This window comes from Lepus europaeus, chromosome 7 (genome assembly GCF_033115175.1).
Source record: "Lepus europaeus isolate LE1 chromosome 7, mLepTim1.pri, whole genome shotgun sequence".
Classification (NCBI taxonomy): Eukaryota; Metazoa; Chordata; class Mammalia; order Lagomorpha; family Leporidae; genus Lepus; species Lepus europaeus.
Genome location: NC_084833.1, coordinates 34,205,466 through 34,229,235, shown reverse-complemented (window position 1 = coordinate 34,229,235; position 23,770 = coordinate 34,205,466). Strand labels below are relative to the sequence as shown.

The 23,770-nt window shown below is 38.9% G+C and overlaps 2 protein-coding genes across 2 annotated transcripts in view; one reads left to right on the top strand and one right to left on the bottom strand.

The window, feature by feature from the left end:
- Positions 1-23,770, bottom strand: part of DCDC1 (doublecortin domain containing 1) — a 513,960-nt gene that overhangs the window by 61,358 nt on the left and 428,832 nt on the right. Inside the window, exon 21 of the mRNA XM_062198052.1 lies at positions 9,981-10,162. Coding sequence (XP_062054036.1) covers positions 9,981-10,162 — 182 coding nt within the window. The remainder of the gene's footprint in view (positions 1-9,980; positions 10,163-23,770) is intronic.
- Positions 22,605-23,538, top strand: LOC133764843 (large ribosomal subunit protein uL6-like). The gene is made up of 2 exons (XM_062198492.1): positions 22,605-22,978; positions 23,366-23,538. Exons 1-2 carry the CDS (start codon positions 22,624-22,626, stop codon positions 23,536-23,538), a joined length of 528 nt encoding a protein of 175 aa, XP_062054476.1. The 5' UTR covers positions 22,605-22,623.

Genomic DNA, 23,770 nt, shown 5'->3' with positions numbered 1-23,770 from the left:
TAGTTATAGCATTAAATAAGAGTGTACAGCACATTAAAGACAGAGATCCTACATAATATTTTTTTAAAAATTAATTAATTTTCTATGCCATTTCCAATTTAACACCAGGGTTTTTTTTTTCATTTCCAATTATCTTTATATACAGAAGATCGATTCAGTATATAATTAGTAAAGATCTCATCAGTTTGTACCCACGCAGAAACACAAAGTGTAAAAATACTGTTTCAGTACTAGTTATAGCATCACTGCACATTAGACAACACATTAAGGACAGTTCCCACATGGGATGTAAGTACACAGTGACTCCTGTTGCTGACTTAACAATTTGACACTCCTGTTCATGGCGTCAGTAATCTCCCTAGGCTCTAGTCATGAGTTGCCAGGGCTATGGAAGCCTTTAGAGTTCACTGACTTTGATCTTATTCCGATAGGGTCATAGTCAAAGGGGAAGTTCTCTCCTCCCTTCAGAGAAAGGTACCTCCTTCTTTGATGGCCCCGTTCTTTCCACTGGGATCTCACTCACAGAGATCTTTCATTTAGGTCTTCTTCTTTTTTCCTTTTCCATGGTATCTTGGCTTTCCATGCCTACAATACTCTCATGGGCTCTTCAGCCAGATCTGAATGCCTTAAGGGCTGATTCTGAGGCCAGAGTGTTGTTTAGGACAACTGCCATTCTATGAGTCTGCTGTGTATCCCGCTTCCCATGTTGGATCTTTCTCTCCCTTTTTGATTCTATCAGTTAGTATTAGCAGACACTTGTATTGTTTGTGTGATCCCTTTGATTCTTAGACCTATCCGAGCCATCGAATGTGAACTGAAATTGATCACTTGGACTAGTGAGATGGCATTGGTACATGCCACCTTGATGGGATTGTATTGGAATCCCCTGGCACATTTCTAACTCCATCATTTGGGGCAAGTCTGATTGTGCATGTCCCAAATTGTACATCTCCTCCCTCTCTTTTTCCACTCTTATATTTAACAGGGATCACTTTTCAGTTAAAATTTAAACACCTAAGAATAATTGTGTGTTAATTACTGAGTTCAACCAATAGTACTAGAACAACAACAACAACAACAACAAATACTAAAAAGGATAAAGTATTACATTGTACATCTAAAGTCAGGACAAGAGCTGATCAGGTCATTGTTTCTTATAGTGTCCATTTCACTTCAACAGGTTTCCCCTTTGGTGCTCAGTTGTCGCCGATCAGGGAAACAAATGATATTTGTCTCTTTGGGACTGGCTTAATTCACTCGGCATGATGTTTTCCAGATTCCTCCATCTTGTTGCAAATGACTGGGTTTCATTGTTCCTTACTGCTGTATAGTATTCTATGGAGTACATGTCCCATAATTTCTTTATCCAGTCTACTGTTGATGGGCATTTGGGTTGGTTCCAGGCCTTAGCTATTGTGAATTGAGCTGCAATAAACATTAATGTGCAGATGGCTTTTTTATTAGCCAAATTAATTTCCTTTGGGTAAATTCCAAGGAGTGGGATGGCTGGGTTGTGTATGGTAGGGTTATGTTCAGGTTTCTGAGGAATCTCCAGACTGACTTCCATAGTGGCTTAACTAGTTTGCAATCCCACCAACAGTGGGTTAGTGTCCCTTTTTCCCCACATCCTCTCCAGCATCTATTGTTGGTAGATTTCTGGATGTGAGCCATTCTCACTGGGGTGAGGTGAAACCTCATTGTGGTTTTGATTTGCATTTCTCTGATTGCTAGTGATCTTGAACATTTTTTCATGTGTCTGTTGGCCATTTGGATTTCCTCTTTTGAAAAATGTCTATTGAGGTCCTTGGCCCATCTCTTAAGTGGGTTGTTTGTTCTGTTGTTGTGGATTTTCTTGATTTCTTTGTAGATTCTGGTTATCAACCCTTTATCTGTAGTATAGTTTGCAAATATTTTTTCCCATTCTGTCGGTTGCCTCTTCACTTTCCTGACTGTTTCTTTTGAAGTACAGAAACTTCTCAATTTGATGCAATCCCAAATGTTAATTTTGGTTTTGACTGCCTGTGCTCCTGGGGTCTTTTCTAAGAAGTCTTTGCCTGTGCCTATATCTTGCAGGGTTTCTCCAATGCTCTCTAATAATTTGATGGTTTCGGGTCATAGATTTAAGTCTTTAATCCACGTTGAGTGAATTTTTGTGTAAGGTGATAGGTATGGGTCTTGCTTCAAGCTTCTGCATGTGGAAATCCAATTTTCCCAGCACCATTTATTGAATAGGCTGTCCTTATTCCAGGGATTAGTTTTGGATCTTTGATCAAATATAAGTTGGCTGTATATGTTTGGATTGATTTCTGGTGTTTCTATTCTGTTCCATTGGTCTATCCATCTGTTTCTATTAAGGTAGTGAAATTTCAATTGGACTTCACATGATAGATAGGAATTTATAAAGAAGGACTGGGCCACAGCTAAATGTTTGAATAGGCAAAGGGGCCAAATAAGTTAAAAAAAAAGAAGACAGGAATCAATATGAAAACACTTAAAATTTTAGACTAATGATCCTAGCTTCTATCCCATTAATAGCAGGAAGCCATTGAAGGTATCTGAGCAGATGTGTGATGTTATCAGGTCTGCTTTTCAAAAGTTAATTGTTAGGTAGAAAATTCACTGGATTTGGCAGAGGCTGGACCCCATACAGGCAGTTTAGGGTACAGAAAACAGGTAGGCTTGTGAGCCAGAAGATGTATAACAAAAGGGGAGTGAGGAGGTATTTCCAAAAGATGTTGCTATGATACTGCTTTTGGAAGAAGGAAAGTGAAAGATAATGGCTATTTTGTGTTGTAATGTAGGATTTATGGTAGATGGATAAGAGATGGTTTTATGCTCATCAGTAAGACTCAGCTGTATGACGAATATTTCTAAATTTTATTTCCTTTGATGAGATAATGCAGTTAAGAAGACAATGAGACCCTCCAATTCTCTAAAGACGCCTTAGAAGGAAATAAACCAGTGAAAACCAAGTCCTTCCTGCTCACGACTCTGGAGCCTGATAGACCAGTGAGAACTGGGCCAGGTTCCTTATCCATAGGAGTTGGTTGGGTAAAGTGGGAGGGAAGTTTAAGAGATTTGAGGGGCCGACATTGTGGCGTAGTAGGTTAAGCTGCCACATGCAATGTTGGCACCCCATATGGGTGCTGTTTCGAGTCCAATCTGCTCCACTTCTGATACAGCTCTTTGCTAATATGCCTGCGAAAGCAGAAGATGGCCCAAGTGCTTGGGACTCTGCTACCCATGTAGGAGACTCAGGAGAAGTTCCTGGCTTTGGTTTTGGCCCTGCCCTGGCAATTGCTGCCATTTGGGGAGTGAACCAGCAGGTGGAAGGCCTCTTGGCCTCTCTCTCTCTCTCTCTCTCTCTCTCACTCTCTCTTTCTCTCTCTTTCTCTTTCTCTCTCTCTCTCTGTATTTCTGTATTTCTCTCCTTCTCTATCTATAACTCTTTCAAATAAACAAATCTGAGAGAGAGAAAGAGAGAGAGACAGACAGAGAGACAGAGTTGTACCTCAGTCATATGATTTGCCAGTTTTTGATTGGATGATATCCAAAGACCCAACCCAATTCTATCTACGTTCTCTCAAATTGATATCTTTGTCGGTACAAGCATTTGGAGTATGACCTAAGAAGGGTTACCATCATCATAGCAGTCACCACTCATATTTTCCTGGGAAGATGTTTAGACCATGGGAGTCTCCTGTTTTAGGACAATAAGGGTGAGAGAATATAAGGGAAGGGTGCTTGGTGAATCTTTCTTCCTCCCATTTTTGAAAACCTTGTTTTAATGCTATATTTGGGCAGTGGAGGTGGATTGGTGAGGATTAAGAAAAGCAGTTTCTGGTGTATATAATTCCTCCAACTAGTTAACATGTTAGCCAACATAGCCAATTAGTCCTTAAGTACTTAATAAGGAATGTGTGTTCTGCCATCAGATATTCTGGGTTCAAGTTCTAGCCCTCTTATGTACTGACTCTGTAGCCCTAAAAGAATTAATAAACTTCTCTGAGCCTTCTTTGCCTCATCAGTAAAAGATGAAAATAGTAGTATGTGTCTCACAGGGATATATTTACAGAAAAATGGGTGAATACTTGTAAAGGAATGGGCACATAAAAAGTCAACAATGCATTATTGAAATGGACCATGCAGTGCAAGTGTTTCACATCTATTCTGTCATTTAATTTCCACACCATTTCTGAGCAGCCCATTTGACTGAAGAGGATAGTAAACAGGAGGGCTGAAATTCATACCTAAATCTATCTAGGCCTTTGTACGGCCTCCCAAGAGGACATCAGCATAAAGTGATAATATACTAAATTTAGAAAGTGAAGAAACTGGGGCTGGTGCTGTAGCATAGCAGGTAAAGCCGCCACCTACAATGTCAGCATCCCATAGGGACACCGGTTTGAGTCCCGGATGCTCCACTTCCCGTCTAGCTCTGTGCTATGGCCTGGGAAAGTAGTGGAAGATGGCCCAAGAACTTGGGCCCCTGCACCCACGTGGGAGACCCAGAAGAATCTCCTGGCTCCTGGCTTCGGATTGGTCCAGCTCCAGCCATTGTGGCCATCTGAGGGAGTGAACCAGCAGATGGAAGATATCTACCAGCAGATGGAAGATCGATCTCTCTCTCTCTCTCTCTCTCTCTCTCCCTCTCTGTAACTCTGCATTTCAAATAAATAAACAAATCTTTAAAAAAAAAAGTGAAGAAACTGAGGGTAAGATGCCAAGTGAGCAGTCCACAATTTCTTCACTTCATGGAAGGACAGGCCCTGGAAACCAGGTCCTCTGGCTCTCATCCTAGGAGTTAGGAAGGGTAATCCTGTGGACTGATGGCTTTCTAGAGAGTCTAGGAAACTTGCATGTTTCTCAGATTTTGCTTCTCAGGACTGGAGCAATGGAGGAACAACAGGTTGAGCTGGTACCCTGAGGACTGTATTTCAATAAAACCCAGGTGTCCCATGAGAAAAGGGCAATGGAAGGAGCTGCATCTCCCAAATCCACAGATAACTAAAGCTTTGCAAGGTGGAGATATCCTTGAATTAATCACCCACACCCCCTGTCCTAGGAGCCCTACTACATTCTTCTGGGTGTTGCAAAGTAGCAAGAAAACTTCCAGGAAGCTATGACTACATGCTTCCTTCCATTCCTCATTTATTGTTTTGTTTCTATCTCACTTTCATTCCTCTACATGTGGCCTTCCTTGACAGTGGTCCTGCTCAAGGTTCTCGCTCTTTCCCAGTTAATATAAAATGATCCCTCACTCATTTTTGTACAGTTAAACGTACCACGTGTGGTTTTGTAATTGTTTTACTATGCAAGCTATCATTCCAAAAAGTTCAGAGTTTCCTGAGAAAAGAATGTCTTGCCCTTCAAAAAAACATATCTCCTACAGAACATACAACACAGGTTGATGCATATAACATAAACACAGTAGATGCTTGTTGAAAAGACTAAAATTCATTTTTGCGTGCTCTCCGCTCTTCTCCAAATGCTACTGTTTAATGGATCAGAAAAACGAGGCTTGGAGAAGGGCAGGGCTTTGCTGAGGACTTCCAGATATTTTTGAGCAAACCTGGCATTAAAATCAATTCCCTTGCCTCCTAATCCAATGATCTTTCCAGTACTCTATGATGCGTGCAGCTTTATAGAAAGCAGAAAGTGTAGACAGAGTTCTACATCTATTATTATAAAGTGATGCTTATTATCCTATTGTATCTTCCTCTGGCTTTGTAGATGGAAAAACCACCAAAAACAAATGAATCTCAACTCTGTCTAGAATGAATTATTAAGTAAGGAAAGATAGCATAATTTCCCTTAATTTTAAGACTGACCCCTCATATTTGAAAAGACATATTTGCAAAAAAGTTGACACCAGTTATCTCACCTTTGTGCAATTATCAAATATTGTTTTGGTACTAAAATATTGGTTAAAAGAAAAGTTGTAACACATTTCACAAATATGATATAGACTAGTGATATTTTAAGAACTGGGTTCTAATAGATAAAATACAAAATTTTAACAACTCTGCCCTCAGTTCAAGCAAACATAATGATGCTATAACATTTTGAAATATATTTATTTATATTTCCTGAGATGACAGTTTAGAAAGCTAGAGGAATTTGTCATACCTTGAAATTTTGGGGAAAAATGTAATAGTTAGTGTTGGTATCCTAGACCATATAGTTTATGTATTTTAGAGATTAAAAACTCCAAACTCATTGTTATTAACAACTGTTTTCTTATGTAGATACATATATTTTTGTGCTAGCTATTATGCATTATTACTCATACATTTGAATGTAGGGTATTTCATTTAGGATTTAGGATTTCATTTAGGATATTAAGTATTTACCTTTTCAAAATTTGCTGAAATTCAACCTGGTTTGTTCTTGTTTCAGAATATTCAGTGACATAGGTTTCCTTTTTCTTTTTAGTGATAGCATTTCTGAAACAAATGATGCAAGATATGATTGATATGTCAATATACATTGGCAATTATCTCTTAATATGTTTCAATATATGAAAAAAATTATGAGTTCTAAATTACCATGACTTGTCCTAAAAGTAATGTCTTTTAAAAAAAAAGAGTCTCAAAAACTACCACAATTAAGCGCTTTTAATAATGCCAGACATGCTGAGATGGAAATGTATCAACTTCTAAGATATTTCAGAAATTACCTTCATTTTACCTATAGGATTTTATTTACCTGTGGTCCTATTATTTGTCCAAACCCAAAGAGTTTTACTTGTTATTATTTTTTAAAATTTATTTATTTATTTATAAGTGAGAATTACAGAGAAAGAGGCAGAGAGAGAGAGAGAGAGAGAGAGAGAGAGGGAGAGATAGAGATAGAGACAGAGACAGAGACAGAGACAGAGACAGAGAGACGGAGAGGGAGAGTCTTTCATCCGCTGGTTCACTTCCCAAATGGCTGCAACAGCCAGGGTGTGCCAGGCCAAACAAAGCCAGGAGGCAAAAGCCTCCTCCAGGTCTCCCACACAGGTGCAGGGGCCCTAGCACTTGGGCCACCCTATGGCTGCTTTTCCAAGGACACATTAGCAGGGAGCTGGAGTGGAAGTGGAGCAGCCGAGACTCAAACCAGCACCCACATAAGATGCTGGTGCTGCAGATGGCAGCTTTATCCACTATGTCAATGTGCCGGTCCCCAAACCCAAATATTTTTAAAATGAAAAATAAATAATGCTCATTTTAAAAAGATATATTATTAGAATATACATCTGTTGAAATATTTAAGTTGAAAAATTATTTTTAGAATATATTCTATTAAATGAAAAGCCCATGAGAGTATTTCAGGCATGGAAAGCCAAGACACTCTGGCAAAAAAAAAAAAATGACCTAAATGAAAGATCTCTGCAAGTGAGATCCCAGTGGAAAGAACAAGTCATCAAAGAAGGAGGTACCTTTCTCTGAAGGGAGGAGAGAACTTCCACTTTGACTATGACCTTGTCTAAATATGATCAGAGTTAGTGAACTCAAAAGGCTTCCATAGCCTTGACAACTCATGACAAGAGCCTAGGGTGATTACTGATGCCATAAACAAGAGTGTCAATTTGTTAAGTCAACAACAGGAGTCACTGTGCACTTACTCCTCATGTAGGATCTCTATCCTTAATGTGCTGTACATTGTGATTTAATGCTATAACTAGTACTCAAACAGTATTTTTCACTTTGTGTTTCTATGTGGGCACAAACTGTTGAAATCTTTACTTAATATATACTAAACTGATCTTCTGTATATAAAGAGAATTGAGACTGAATCTTGATGTGAATGAAAGGGGAGAGGGAGTGGGAAAAGGGAGGGTTGCGGGTGGGAGAGAAGTTAGGGGGGGGAAGCCATTGTAATCCTAATCTGTACTTTGGAAATTTATATTCATTAAATAAAAGTTTAAAAAAATGAAAGAAATAGTGAGCAAATATAATTATGGCTGTAGTCGTTTCACATGGTAATAAAACATAGTTATTCATTCATTCAAAAAGCAATGTTTTAGGGCTCATTTTGGGCTATTACTCATGTGGCTAACGAAGTGACTGTTTAATATTTTAATGCTTGATGAACTGGGACACATTATTCTACGACCATACATGGCAGACAGCACATATATGAATGAGTAAGACATTGTCCCTGTTAGCTATCTCAAGGAGGAAGACATAGACATAATCATGAAGCACAATGGCAGATACTATCCTGGGGGAAAGCCCAAGGCAGTGGAATACATATCAGTTATAACTTTGGGGGTGGGAGTGTCAAGTTCAAGGTCAACATCTAGAAATGAGGTCATTCTCAAGAGACTTTATTATGAAAGTAAATGGTAGATGTTGGAAAGTGGAAGACAGAATGGGCAGCTTGAGAATGGTATTGAAGAGAGTGCTGATAAGAAATAAAGCTAGAAGAATATGCAAGGGTAGGTCATAAATGGCCTTGAAAGTCAAATTAAGGAGGTTGAGTAAGTTCAGGGATCATAACTTACTACTTCATAATACATACGTAGGGGTTATCTAAAATATAGTTTACTTAGAGCCTCCTATTGGGCCTTTCTCTTACAAAGCACAAAACATCACAATCAGCAAAGAAAGATTAAACTGTATTTAGTAGTTTTTGTGTCAAGTGTATGCCACTGTGTTTTAACCATTTTAGAATAAAGATTAACAAAGTGACTCTCTATTATCTGAATAATTGGTGAACCAAAATACTGTATCCCACAAATATGGCATATAAATAGCTGTTTCACACTTTTTGCTAGAACAGTCATCCAAATTTGCCAATGTCTCAAGATATGTTTGAATAACTCGACTGAACTAAACATTTTAAAACATTTAATTAATAATTTGATAACCACAGATAATTCTGAGCCACAATTAAAGATATGAAAAAGAAAAAAATAAAAGTAGACAGTGATAGAAATTTTGCTAACTTTAGATGCTTAAAGAAGAAAAAAAAAACAAAACCATGCACTACTTTAAGGGCATTACTCTCATATTTTACATATAGTAGAATGAGCTAATTATGAAATGTATGCGTCAAAGATTTCAATTTCAGGCTTGACTTTACTTTGAAGATTAATTTTTTACTTTATCATCTTTAAAGGCAGTTCAGTGGACAGCCAATCTGAATGTTACTCATTGTTCAGTGATGTATGAAGTATATTTAATCAGTGTGAAGAAAGTAATATTAAACTATTATCAGCAGCCTCAACTATCCCAAACATCTCAAAAGAAAGGTCAAGAGGTAATATCACTGGTAATTATATGAGAAACAACGTGTTTAACTCATTCTTTACATCAGATATTTTCAATGATCTATGATTTCTTTTGTCATAACAATAAAGTATATAGCAGATGATTTTTTCCAACAGTGAGGAAATATTGGCTATTTAGAAAGATTTTATTCCAATCATAAAGTAAGCTAAAGTTCAGATTGATGCTTTTGTAGGATGATAAATTTTGAAAATGTTATCCCAGGAAAAATTATAATTTTATAATGTTACACTTTTGAGAACTATATACACTCATTAAAAATTCCAAAGATTTAGACATAAGTGTGTCTAATAACTTAAAGAATTATAAAATTACACTTAAATAATTTATGAGTTAAGCCTGTTCAAGATAGACTGATAAAATTCAAACAAAAGTGCTAATTCAAAATACAAATTTATCATAGAATTTTGTTTAATCAGAGATAATAATTTCTTTTTTAAAAAAATCTTTTATTTAATGAATATAAATCTCCAAAGTATAGCTTATGGATTACAATGGCTTCCCCCCCATAACTTCCCTCCCACCCGCAACCCTCCCCTTTCCAGCTCTCTCTCCCCTTCCATTCACATCAAGATTCATTTTCAATAGAGATGCTAATTTCTAACCCATCTTCTCCTGTGCTTAGCCCAAATCAGCAGAGTTCAAGTTAAGTTCTTGACAGAGAACCTAAATGAAATGTGAGTACAAACAAGTTGTCCTTACTCTGTTCTCCATCCAGATGAGATGTCTGGACCAATTATAACCATGGATCTGTCTTTATTCTTATCTCCATTCTGTAGCACTCTCAGTCTCACAGGGACACATTGTTCCGGGGTCTTACAGATGGGTTTCTTCATGGGAGGACTATTCGGAACAAGCAGTCCTTCTATTGGCCAATCAAACTCCTTCAGAGGTAAATGACAATAATGCAATAAGAAGTAAGAGTCATTTTTAGAGTTAAAAAAAAGTTAAATGTCCTAATGATGCCTTTAATCTTCCATTCTTTCAATAAAAATTTGTTGGGCACCTACAATGTTCCAGACAATTCTAATTAACGTTTATTTTAATGAACAGGGAATATAATGATTTTTTTAAATGTATGTGACAACCCATGGTGTGTTACAACATAGATTATTTATTACTTTTCAAGAGAAATAGTATTCTAGACAAATTAAATTAACTTCAGAATTTATTTTTGCTCATGTATAAAGTATCTTCAACCAACATGAAGAAAAAGAATATGTGAAAAGTGGTTTTACAATAGCCTGAAATAATATCATCTTAAACTAGATCTATTTGACACAGAAGACTATAAATGGGGACTATTCTCCTAAAACGGAATAAGATGATTAAAAAAAAAATTTAAAGCCATTTCAGCTGTAGAATTCAGCTACTTTCTATCTATGTATCCATTTCTTTACTTATTTACTAGTTCATGTGTTTTCCAGATTTTTATTTATTGTTTATTATATTCCAAGCACAGCAGCAGGCAAGGAAAATAAAACTTTGAACCAAACAGCATTACTTCTCTCAAAGAATTTATAGCAGATTCTCAGGAACTTGCCAGAAACAAAACAGAAATTACAAAAGTGTGAGTCCAATAGTGACAGGGTATGGGGCATGATTGGACCACAGAAGAGGAGAATCTAACTCAATATTTCCATGTAAGTGAACCCTGGATCCTTAGTAGGAGCTAGTGCAGTAAAGGGAGGATAAAAAGAATATATCATGGGATAGCTTTGTGGCCTAGCCGGTAAGGCCACTGCCTGTGATGCCAGCATCCCACATGGGTACTGGTTCTTGGCCGAGCTGTTGCATTTCCAAATCAGCTCCCTGTTAATGGCCCGGGAAAAGGCACAGAAGATGGTCTACATGCTTGGGCCCCTGCATGCAAGTGGGAGACTCAGAAGAAGTTCATGGCTCCTGGCTTCAGCCTGGCCCAACCTCAGCCATTGTGGCCATGTGGGGAGTGAAACAGCAGATGGGAGATTCCCTCTCCCTCTCCCCCTCCCCCTCCCCCTCCGCCTCCCTCTCCCTCTCCTTCTCTCTCTCTTTGACTCTTTCAAATAAATGACTAAATCTTTTTAAGAAAGAATATATTAGACTTGAGGATTAAGAGAAAATGATGTTTGCACAAAAAAAGCATGCAAGGATGTCTTTCAAGGGCATTGGTGTGTCTTAGTGTGGGCAACTGGTTGGACAATAGCTATTCACAGGAGAGATCCTTACAGAAGAACAAATGGGAAGAGGGGTGATCAGACTTGGTATTAGGCAAAGTCTAAGTTATCTCTATTTGCTAAAATAATTATCATAGTAGCATCCCTCGTGAATCTACAAATATCATTCTGTAAAATATTATAGTTCCACATAGTATATATCTGTTTCTATTTGTTCTATTCTGCTCAGTTTGTCAATCTGTCTACATAAATTGTGTGTACGGTAACTTTATATCTCATAAGAGTTTTTAAAACTTTTATTTATATATCTTGAGAGAGCAAAGGTGGGAGATAAAGGAAAGAGAGAAGGAGAGAGACAGAGATATGAAGAGACAGAAAGACAGAGACCGCTTGCTGGTTTACTGTCCTAAATGCCCACAACAGCCAGGGCTGGGCCAGGCCAAAGCCAGGAGTGAGGACCTCAATCCGTGCCTTGTGCATGATAGAAGGGACACAACTACTTAAACTATCACCAGGCAGCTCCCAGGGTGTGCATTAGCAGGAAACTACAATCTGAAGCAGACCCAGGAATCAAATCCAAGCATCCCAATGTTCCAAACAGTATCGTATTGCTGCCCTTATCTGGTAAGTCTTGTTAACTGGTAGGGCACCTTACTAGCCTTTTTTGGAAATTGGATGTTGTTGGTCCTTTTCTGCTTCTATAGACATAAAAATCAGTTTGGTAAGTTTTTTAAATCTATTTGGGACATAAACGCTTCATAAATTAAGAGATTTCAATTTTGCTAAGATTATTTCTTCTTGAATGTGTCTTCAATCTTATAAAGCTTTTTTCTTGCATTTATTGAGATGTGCTCATATAATCATACTTTCATCAACTATATTTTAATTATATTAATTGATCTTTAAATTTTAAAGAGAACAAAACATAATGTATATGAATGAAATTGACATTTTGAGATTTGAATATTGCTTATAGCCCTTGTCTATATTCTTGAGGAACAGCGGTTTTTCTATGTACTACTTGTTGAATACTTTATTTAGTGGAAGATAAAGCTTGTAATTATAAGGTAAATTGAAAGTATGTCATCAAAAAACCTAAACAGATCAATATCCAAGTCAGAGATTAAATCAGTAATAAAGACTCTCCCAACACAGAAAAGCCCAAATCTAGAAGAAATGGATAGATTCCGGGACACATACAATCTACCAAAATTGAGTCACAAAGACATAGCAAACCTATTTAGACCAACAGAAATTGAATCAGTAATAAAGACCCTTCCAACAAACAAACTCAGGACCAGACAGCTCCACTGGTGATTCTACCAGACATCTAAAGAAAAACTAATTCCAATTCTTCTCAAGCTATTCAAAACAATTGAAAGGGAGGAAATCCTCCAGAACTCTTTTTAAGAACTAGCATAAACTTAATTCCTAATCTAGAAAAAGATATGACAGAGAAAGAAAACAATAGACCAATATCCCTGATGAACATAGATGCAAAAGTCCTCAAAAAAATACTAGCTAATCCAATTCAAAAACACATCAGAAAGATCAGTCACCCAGATCAAGTGGGATTTATCCCTGGTTTGCAGGTATGGTTCAATATTTGCAAATCAATAAATATGATACATCACATTAACAAACTGAAGAACAAAACCCATATGATTATCTCAATAGATGTAGAGAAAGCATTTGATAAAATACAACACACTTTCATGATGAAAACTCTAAGCAAACTGGCTATAGAAGGAACATTCTTCAAGACAATCAAGGCAATTTAGGACAAACCCACAGCCAGCATCTTATTGAATGGAGAAAAGTTAAAAGCATTCCCACTAAAATCTGGAACCAGCTAAGGATGCCTACTCTCAGCATTGCTATTCAATATAGTCCTGGAAGTTTTAGCCACAGCTACTAGAAAAGAAAAAGACATCAAAGGGATACAAATTGGGAAGGAGGAAATCAAAGTATCCCTATTTGCAGATGACATGATTCTATATGCAGGGGATCCATAAGTCTCCACTGAGACTACTGGAACTCATAAAAGAGTTTGGTAAAGTGGCAGGGTGTAAAATTAACACACACGCACAAAAAAATCGATAGCCTTTGCATAGACAATGCCATGGTTGAGAAAGAACTTCTGGGGCTAGTGCTGTGGCATGGTGGGGAAAGCTGCTGCCTGCAGTGCCAGCATCCCATATGGGCACAGGTTCGAGTCCTGGCTGCTTCACTTCCGATCCAGCTCTCTGTTATGGCCTGGGAAAGCAGTAGAAAATGGCCCAAGTCCTTGGGACTCTGCACCTGTGTGGGAGACCTGGAAGAAGCTCCTGGCTCCTGGCTTTGGATCAGCATAGCTCTGGCCATTGCAGTCAATTGGGGAGTGAACCAGTGGATGGAAGACCTCTGCCTCTCCTCTATCTGTGTAACTCTGACTTTCAAATAAATATTAAAAAAAGAACTTCTAAGATCAACCTCATTTATAATTGCTACAAAAACATTAAATACCTTGGAATAAATTTAACCAAGGATATCAAAGATCTCTAGATGAAAATTACAAAAAATTAAAGAAAGAAAGAGAAGAAGACACAAAAAAATGGAAAAATCTTCCATGTTCATGGATTAGAAGAATCAATATCCTCAAAATGTCCATACTACTGAAAGCATTTTACAGATCAGTGTGATCCTATAAAAATATCAATGATATTCTTCTCAGATACAGAAAAAAAATGATGGTAAAATTCATATGGAACCACAGGAGACCAAGAATAGCTAAAGCAATCTTATACAACAAAAACAAAGCCAGAAGCATCACAATACCAGATGATTTCAAGACATACTGCTCGCAGTTATCATCAAAACAACCTGGTACTGGCACAAAAACAGACGTGTATACCAATGGAACAAAATAGAAACTCCAGAAATCAATTCACACATCTATAAACAACTTATCTTTGACAGAGGAGTTAAAATCAATCCCTAGAGCAAAGATAGTCTCTTCAACAAATGGTGTCAGGATATGGATCTCCATATGCAGAAGTATGAAATACGATCCTTTCCTTACACCTTATACAAAAATCCACTTAAAATGGATCAAGGATCTATATCTACAACCCAACATCATCAAATTACTAGAGAACACTGGGGAAACTCTGCAAGACATTGGCATAGGCAAAGATTTCTTGGAAAAAGACCCCCAGAGGCACAGGCAATCAAAGCCTCTAATTGCTTATGCCTGCATCCACCTTAGCCACTTTCACACTTATTATTGGAACTATCCTACTAATATTTAAGTAAGACTATCTCATTACTCTGTTCCAAGACCTCTAATGGTGTCCTATCTTAGGGTAAGAATCAAAGGTTTTACAGAGCCCTACAATGGGGGCCGGTGCTGTGGCCCAGTTGGTTAAGCCTCTGCCTGCAACGACGGCATCCCATATGGGTGCCGGTTTGGTTAGTGTCCAGGATGCTCCTCTTCCTATCCAGCTCTCTGCTAACAGCCTGGGAAGGCAATAGAGGATGGCCCAAGTACTTGGGCCCCTGCACCCATTGTGGGAGACCCGGAAGAAGCTGCTGGCTCCTGGCTTTGGATTGGCCCAGCTCTGGCCATTGCAGCCATTTGGGGAGTGAACCAGCGGATGGAAGACCTCTCTCTCTGTCTGTCCTTCTCTCTGTCTGTAACTCTGCCTCTAAAATAAACAAGTAAATCTTAACTTAAAAAAAAATCCTACAATGCTCTGAGTGATCTGTCCCTCTCTGTGCTCTCTGGCCTTTCTCCTGCTGCTATGCACCATGCTCACACTGCTTCTGCAGTATTTTACCTCACTGGTCCTCAAAGACATCATTTCAAATTCTCTGCATTTCCTACAGCTCTTTCCCTAGAAGTCTGCTTGTTCTTCAGGTATTTGGTCACGTATCACCTCAATGTAGCCGTCCTCCTTCCTCCCCTAACACTTCCTTCTCCCTATCCTTGCTTCTACTATATACTTACCTATCATCATTGTGTAACATTCTTCTGAGCATCATGTGAAATGGCTAAGAGCGTGGGCTCAGGAACCAGACAGACTGTATTTGAATCTATGACCCACCACGCTAGTCGTGTAACCTTCAGGAAGGCTTTGACCAAAGAGAAATGGAAGCTGGTGAATACATTCTCCTCTTTCTCTTACAAGAAAGACTCTCTCAAGAACACTGTTTAAGTGACTTATGGAGAATGGCTTGGTGGCACATTCACATATTGGCTCATCTGTCCTGTACCCCTGCCTCCTGACATGCTCTTCTGAATGAAGTAGAAGCAAATAAGCCACTTGCTTCAGGTTCCAATTTCTGAGGAACCCAGAAATTGCTAAACCCAGGCAATGACACCACATGAATTAAAAGTGATAGAAGTTTCTTAAAGAGGATATGGATACCTTCTATCCAAAGAAGGGTAGAAGGACAGGCCAAAACTTTGACCATCAATATTTGAGAAGGTGGATCTAGAGTATCTAAATGGCATGAGAAAGACAAAGATACATGTGGATGGGGGGGGGGTTGTTGCTGGCATACTAATCCAACAGATCAAGACACATGACCTTGGTTTCTAGGAGAAAAGAACCTTTTAAAAAAAGAAAACTAGTGTAAGTGCAGTTACATTAACTTATATTCCTTTTGTAATTCTGAATTTATATTGAAAGAAAGGTGCTTGAAATAAGTTGTAAACACAATCTGAAGGTTGTAGAGATTAAATATTCTGAATGGCTATCTAATTATGATGTGCTAATCTGTGAGACGAGTGAGTAAATAACAACTTCAATTTAATTAGGGAAACAACAGAACAAGTAAGTGTTTAAAAATATGATGAGTGCTTTAGATTTAATGTTTTTTCTTTATTTTAAATATAGTATTAGGACTAGTAAACAAGATAGTAATGGGGCAAATAATGATGCCAACTTGTCACACAAGAAAAAATTTGAATTAAAGAAGTTTTATTTTATTCATAACTTTCATTGAGTGCCTATATAGAAATTAAATTGCAGGGGCTGGCTCTGTGGTATAGCAGGTAAGGCTGCCACCTGTAGTGCCAGCATCCCTTGAGGGTGCTGGTTCAAGTTGCAGCTGCTTCACTTCTGATCTAGCTCTCTGCTGTAATCTGGGAAGGCAGTGGAAGATGGCCTAAGTCCCTGGGCCCCTGCACCCACATGGGAGACCCAGAAGAGGCTCCTGGCTCCTGGCTTCCAGTCAGATCACCCCTGCTCTGGCCATTGCAGCCATTTGGGGAGTGAACCATTGGATGAAAGACACCTCTCTCTCTCTCTCTCTCTCTCTCTCTCTCTTTCTCTCTCTGCCTCTCTTCTCTCTGTGTAACTCTGACTTTCAAATAAATAAATATATCTTTTAAAAAAATTATTCATGGGGCTAGCACTGTGGCATAGCAGGTAAAGCCACGCCTGTAGTGCTGGCATCCCATATTGGCGCCGGTTCGAGTCCTGGATGCTCCACTTCCAATCCAGCTCTCTACTATGGTCTGGGAAAGTAGTAGAAGATGGCCTAAGTCCTTGGACCCTGCACCTGCGTGGGAGACCCGGAAGAAGCTCCTAGCTCCTGGCTTCAGATCGGCACAGCTCCAGCCACTGTGGCCATCTGGGGAGTGAACCAGCAGATGGAAGACCTCTCTCCCTCTCTCCTTCTCTCTCTCTCTCTCCCCCTCTCTCGCCTCTGCCTTGCTGTAACTCTGACTTTCAAATAAATAAAATAAATCTTTAAAAAAATTTATGCACACTGGGGTTGGTATTGTGGCAGAGCAGGTAAAGCTGCTGCCTATGATGCCAGTATCCCATATGGGAACCTGTTCGTGTCCCAGTTGCTCCACTTCCAATCCAGCTTTCTGCTAATTTGCCTGGGAAAGCAGAAGAAGATGGCTCAAGTGTTTGAACCACCATACATATGTGAAATACCAGGTTAAAGTTCCTGGCTGCTGGCTTTGGCCTTGGCCCAGCTCTGGCTGTTGCAGCCATCTAGGGAGTGAACCAGTAGATGGAAGGTGTCTGTGTCTCGCTTTCCCTCTCTCTGTCTCTCTCTAGCTCTGTCTTCTGAATAAATAAATAAATCCTTAAAAAATAATTATTCATACTGAAGTCTTGGTTAAAGTAATACTTTCTCCCGTTCTTTTTGAACTATGGAAAAAGCAAAAAGAACAAGATTCTGTTTCATGCTTAGTCATGTGATGTCTGTCAACTCATAGATTTAGGATGTGGAATCAAGAGTTTCTTCAGTATACCAAGCAAGTTGTATTTCTGACGAACATGTATGCAATGCGCTTTCCTAGGGCCTATGTATGTTTGAATCTTTTCACTTCCCCTTTTCTCACGGCAAGCAGTAGTGATTGTGGACATTGTCTTCCACATCACGGAAGTACTGCTGACTCCAAATGGCTTCCTCCACTCCTCAGTTAAAGGAAGGAAGCCCAAGCTCATATGTAAAATATGAGACATCATACAAATCGGGTCCAAAGAGATGGAGAATTATCTGGAGTTTGGGAACTTTCCAAATGTATGGGTTACCGCTGTCCGCTCTTCCATTCTGCTACTTCAATCCCTGTGCTGATGTTTAGGATGCTCTCATTTGTCCTTCAGGCAATAAAGAAATGCAGGATAATGAAGGACAACAAAACCATGGATAATTAAACTTCCCGGAGTGCTATTTCTTCTCTTCCATTTTCTCAGTTGGGATTCTTATGTTCCTTTTCATTTCTTTATTGGTTTTCTCTGTGTACACATTACTCCCTTGCACAGCTGCATGGTCAGATTCTGGATGGACCCTGGTACTCCCTCAAGGAGATAATTCCACTTTTTCTTTTTCACCAGCATGTATTTGCTTGGGGAGCCAGCTCTTAACAAAATGTTCATGTTTATTAGTCTCCCTCCCTCTTCAGTTTTCCCTCTCAAGCCTTCTCACATCTTTCTCTCCTTTGTTCTGATGGGTAATTAACATATCATAACAGATTAACAAAATGTGTGCTTAAACTTTTGTCTGGCATGGGCCTATCCACATGTATCTTAACTCTTTAATTAAGAAATTTAAAAATCAGTATGCAGTGACATATCCTAAAATCCAAAGTCTATTCAAAGTCACTTTTTTCAAAAATTTCATCCTTGAATATGAAAATCCAATGCTCCTTATGTTTAAGTACTTAGCTTAATTCAGAACTGTTGTCCCTAAGCTGTGAGAAAATAATTTGATTTTCTATATATTATTCCAGGGAACTTAAGCACAGATTCATGAAAGAATTCATGAATCTTCCATTTTTACAAGGCCTTAACATATTTTAAAGTACTGGTATCCTCAGATATATGAAATGCTGTTCATAAAAATATTATCAATTGTTTCACAATGAATAACACTTCAAAGTGAGGACAGTGTTAAATCAGTCTTCAGAAGAGGTGTCAGCACTGAGACTTCAATAGTCTCGGCCACTTCAAAGATAACTCCATGTTCCCATAGCATCCGTATTTCCTTATATCTCCCCTTCATCATCATTCTATTTTGAATATTCTTGTTAAGGAATTAACAGGAGAAATGAATTCTCCCTCAGGAATGTGCTTATGAAGCGACTTCCCTAGAGTCAGTATTTTCACTTCATTTTAGGGCCATTTAGACAACCACTAACCTGTCTTCACTCTGACTGTAGGACTACAGGCACTGGATCATCAAATAGTCTTGATTTCTGGGACACTAAATTGTCTCTGGGAGTTTCTTCTTCTACCTTCTTCCTCTTTTATTTATCAACTCTGCCTATTTCCTGTACTGGTTTCCTCCTTCTTGACTCATAGCCTATCTTACACTGTAAGCTTCATGAAGATAGAGACCATGTCTATCTCCTTCCTTGTGCTGTATGCATTACCTAAATATATAGTAAATCACAGTTAAATATATAATAAAATTGGTTGGTTAAATCTGCTGTAAAATTTATGCATATGCTTATGGTGCCCAAAGTGTTTTGGATACTAAAATATGAACCACATTTCCCAATCATAGTGTATTAATATGGAAAGATTTACCAATCAAAATACTAATTACAATTAAGTAAACACTGGAATAAAATAATATTTCTGCTAAAATAAAACAATTTTGTGAAAATGTGAGTGGAAGAAAATACGATTCATTCAAATAAGATGGTTCTATACTTGGAAGCAAAATAGATCATATTTAACTTGAGGGAAAGTTATCTGAGCACCATGACTATTAAGCAGATTTGATCTCAAACATTTCAAGAAGTTATAAGACCCTTAGACTGAGTTATTTTGAAATGCACAGTCAATATGCCTGATTTTAGCTAATTTTAGTGCTTTAGTGCTTTTTTTGCAGTTAACCATAAGGGCCAGAACTTTGCTGACATGAAGAAATATTCAATCATTCAGCCTAAAATTTACTGTTCTATTTGATTGGATGTATAAGTTTGGAGCAGTCTGAATTCATTCCTTAGATCATTTAGTCACCAAATTCCAAACCATCAACAAAAAATATTAAGATCATTACTAGAAAGAACCTGGGTAAGTTAGATTCCTGATAGAATCATCATTTGACTTTAAATCAAGTAATTAATTATTGAAGTACTTCTACTTATGTGTTAACAGTAAAACATAGACAAGGACATATCTGTATAAATTTTCAATATTTACACTTTTCTCATAAAGAAGGCCCTTCTTACGAGGTGTCCCTAATCCCCACTCTTCCATTAGATGGGCAGGAAGCTTAAAACTCCAATCAGAGATGCTCCAGTTTCTGCCATTTAAAATAGCCTATTTTTTAAGCTCTGAACTCTTGAATGCATACTCAATCAAACTAAAGGTTCACATTTTTTTTTTTTACCAGAACTGTTGTTTTCTTTCACAAATGTACCTCTCCCCTCTTCCTCTCCTCAGTGTGGTTTCTAAGTTTAAATGAAAGTTTACTAAACTAATAGCATGGGAAAGGGGACCCGCTGTCGACATGCAGACCCCTGTGCTGTCCTGGATCCTCAGCAGCTCCTAAGGACATGCTTTTGCTCCTCGCTGGCTATTGGGCAACTTGCTACCATCTGCCTACCACCAGTTGAAGTAGAAGTTTTCCTGCCTGCTCTGTTTTAGCTTTTATTCTTCCTGCACATCTGGGGAAAAATCTATAATGAGTGCAATCAACTGTCTTTTTCAAGGGGAAAGGGACTCACGCTGGGCTTCTTAGTCTCTCTCTGCCGCTGCTCCATGCTTGACTCCATGATGGTTTTCACTAGTGTTGCAAACCCTGAACCTCACGTGTAGGTTCATCCGACTTGGGCTGCCCATCTTACTGCTTCCATTATTTTGGAGAATTCCATCTTCTTTCAATAAACCTCAGCTTTCTAGACCACTGCTTCACTGACCTCTGAAAATATGGCATCTCTGGGGACCCTAAGCAACAACCAGTTGGTTTCAAATGCCATATATCCTTCCTCTAAAGTGATGAGATCCATTGATGGAATAGATGAGGAGGGACGGAGAATCATGATTTAAGAGGAAGGAAAAAAAAAATTGGTGAGACCACAAAATACATACGTTATGTAAACTGATTGACTCGATGCTGAAAACAACTAAAAATTTCAGGAAAAAATGTTTTAAAAAATCTTTCAGAATGTATTTTTGACTTAGTAACAAAATAACACAGTTTATAACCCCATAGAGGTGAGGAAAATGCTGAGGCTGGCTTTTGTCATAAGGAGATTGGCTGAATACGGGAGAACTCGCGTTTTTGCTTCCGCGCTCTTGCAGGGGAAAGGCACAGGAGACAAATGCCAGGGCCCAGTCAAGCTGAGAGGTCTAATAGGAGGCCTTCTATCTTCATAGAACAAGAATCTCAGCAGACTAAATTTCACCAGAAAGGCAAACCAGAAAGAAAATTTCTCCAGAAAACTCTAAGTTAAATAAACGGTCTCAAATATTTTCATTGTGTGGGAGAAGAAAAATAATCTTCATTGAGAATTCGCGCTACAAGCTGACCCTTGCTTGAGATTTAAAACACAGTGGACAAAGATGAATGAAAAATAATCCTGAGGAAAAACATCTGAAAATATAATGGAAAATGCATCATAAAAGATTAAGACATGGAAAATATGAGAGGCCAAGTCAAATGGAGGTCAAAATAAGGAGTTCTAGCAAACAGCTAGTCAGAGTTCCATAGAAAGCACAGCAAGAGATATGCAAGAAGGAATACTGGCAGAAAGGTCAGTGATAATTTTCCAGAAACGATGCAATAAACCAGTGCACATATTCATGTGGCCTAAAGAATCTGAAAGCCTAAGTAGAATAAATAAAAAGAAATTCTCTGTCAGATATCTTAAAATAAAATATTGAACATCATAAAGAAGATGTTAAAAGAATTCATAAAGAAAAGATAGATTGTGTCCAAAGTCATAGCATTTAGAATGATGGCTTAGCGGGTAAAGACGCTGTCTGCTGTGCCGGCATCCCAAATGGGAGCCGGTTCGATTCCCGGCTGCTCCACTTCTGATCCAGCTCTCTGCTAAGGCCTGGGAAAGCAGTAGAAGGTGGCCGAAGTCAATGGGCTCCTGCACCCACGTGGGAGACCTGGAGGAGGCTCCTGGTTCCTGGCTCCTGCTTTGGATCGGCGCAGCTCCAGCCATTGCAGCCAGTTGGGCAGTGAACCAGTGGATGGAAAATCTCTCTTTTTCTGCCTCTCCTCTCTCTGTGTAACTCTGACTTTCAAATAAATAAATAAATCTTTAAAACAAAAATGGAAGTTGGAAAGCATTGATAATATCCTCAGTTTGCTAACTGAGAATACCTTATATGAATAGGGGCAAAATAAAGATGCTTTGGGGCTGGCGCTGTGGTACAGCGGGTTAAAGCCCCGGCCTGCAGTGCTGGCATCCTATATGGGTGCCAGTTTTAGTTCCGGTTGCTCCTCTTCTGATCCAGTTCTCTGCTATGGCCTGGAAAAGCAGTAGAAGATGGTCCAAGTCCTTGGGCTCCTGCACCCACGTGGGAGACCAGGAAGAAACTCCTGGATCCTGGTTTCGGACTGGTGCAGCTCTGGCCATTGCAGCCATCTGGGGAGTGAACCAGTAGATGGAAGACCTCTCTCTCTGTCTCTACCGCTCTGTAGCTCTGTCTTTCAAATAAATAAAATAAATCTTAAAAAAATAAAAATAAAATCTCTTTGCCGCATCTACTGCAAGAATGAAGACCATTCTCAGCAATCAGACTGTCGACATCCCAGAAAATGTCGACATCAGTCTGAAGGGGCGCACAGTCATTGTGAAGGGGCCCAGAGGAACCCTGCGGAGGGATTTCAATCACATCAATGTGGAACTCAGTCTCCTGGGAAAGAAAAAGAAGAGGCTCCAGGTTGACAAATGGTGGGGAAATAGAAAGGAACTGGCAACTGTTCGCACGATCTGTAGTCATGTACAGAATATGATCAAGGGGGTTACACTGGGCTTCTGTTACAAGATGAGGTCTGTGTATGCTCACTTCCCCTTCAACGTGGTTATTCAAGAGAATGGGTTTCTTGTTGAAATCAGAAATTTCTTGGGTGAAAAATACATCCGGGCCGGCGCCGTGGCTCAACAGGCTAATCCTCAGCCTAGTGGCGCCGGTACACCCGGTTCTAGTCCTGGTTGGGGTGCCGGATTCTATCCCGGTTGCCCCTCTTCCAGGCCAGCTCTCTGCTATGGCCTGGGAAGGCAGTGGAGGATGGCCCAGGTCCTTGGGCCCTGCACCCGCATGGGAGACCAGGAGAAGCACCTGGCTCCTGGCTTCGAATCAGCGAGATGCGCCGGCCACAGCGGCCATTGGAGGGTGAACCAACGGCAAAAAGGAAGACCTTTCTCTCTGTCTCTCTCTCTCTCTATCCACTCTGCCTGTCAAAAAAAAAAATACATCTGAAGGGTTCGGATGAGGCCAGGTGTTGCCTGTTCAGTGTCTCAAGCCCAGAAAGATGAATTAGTCGTTGAAGGAAGTGATATTGAACTTGTTTCAAATTCAGCTGCTTTGATTCAGCAGGCAACAACAGTTAAAAATAAAGATATCAGAAAATTTTTGGATGGTATCTATGTCTCTGAAAAAAGAACAGTTCAGCAGGCTGATGAATAAGACCTAAAAGTTGTCCGGCTGCAGAAACAAGAACCCAGATTGTGTCTTGTGGTATTTTAATAATGCAATAAAAGACTATTAATTTGAGAAAATAAAAAATAAAAAAATAAAAAATAAAAATAAAAGATGCTTTAAGATAAGTATAGACTTGAAGCATTTGTCATCAAAAAAAAAGAAGGCTGTATATTAGTGAGAAGAGAAGTCTAGGTAAATGAACTGAGACATAAGAAGG

Excerpts from the sequence above, each read along its gene's own strand:
- LOC133764843 (XM_062198492.1), top strand. The coding sequence starts at position 22,624 with ATGAAGACCATTCTCAGCAATCAGACTGTCGACATCCCAGAAAATGTC. Across the intron at positions 22,979-23,365 it reads TGAAATCAGAAATTTCTTGG|TGTCTCAAGCCCAGAAAGAT; the intron begins GTGAAAAATACA and ends TTGCCTGTTCAG.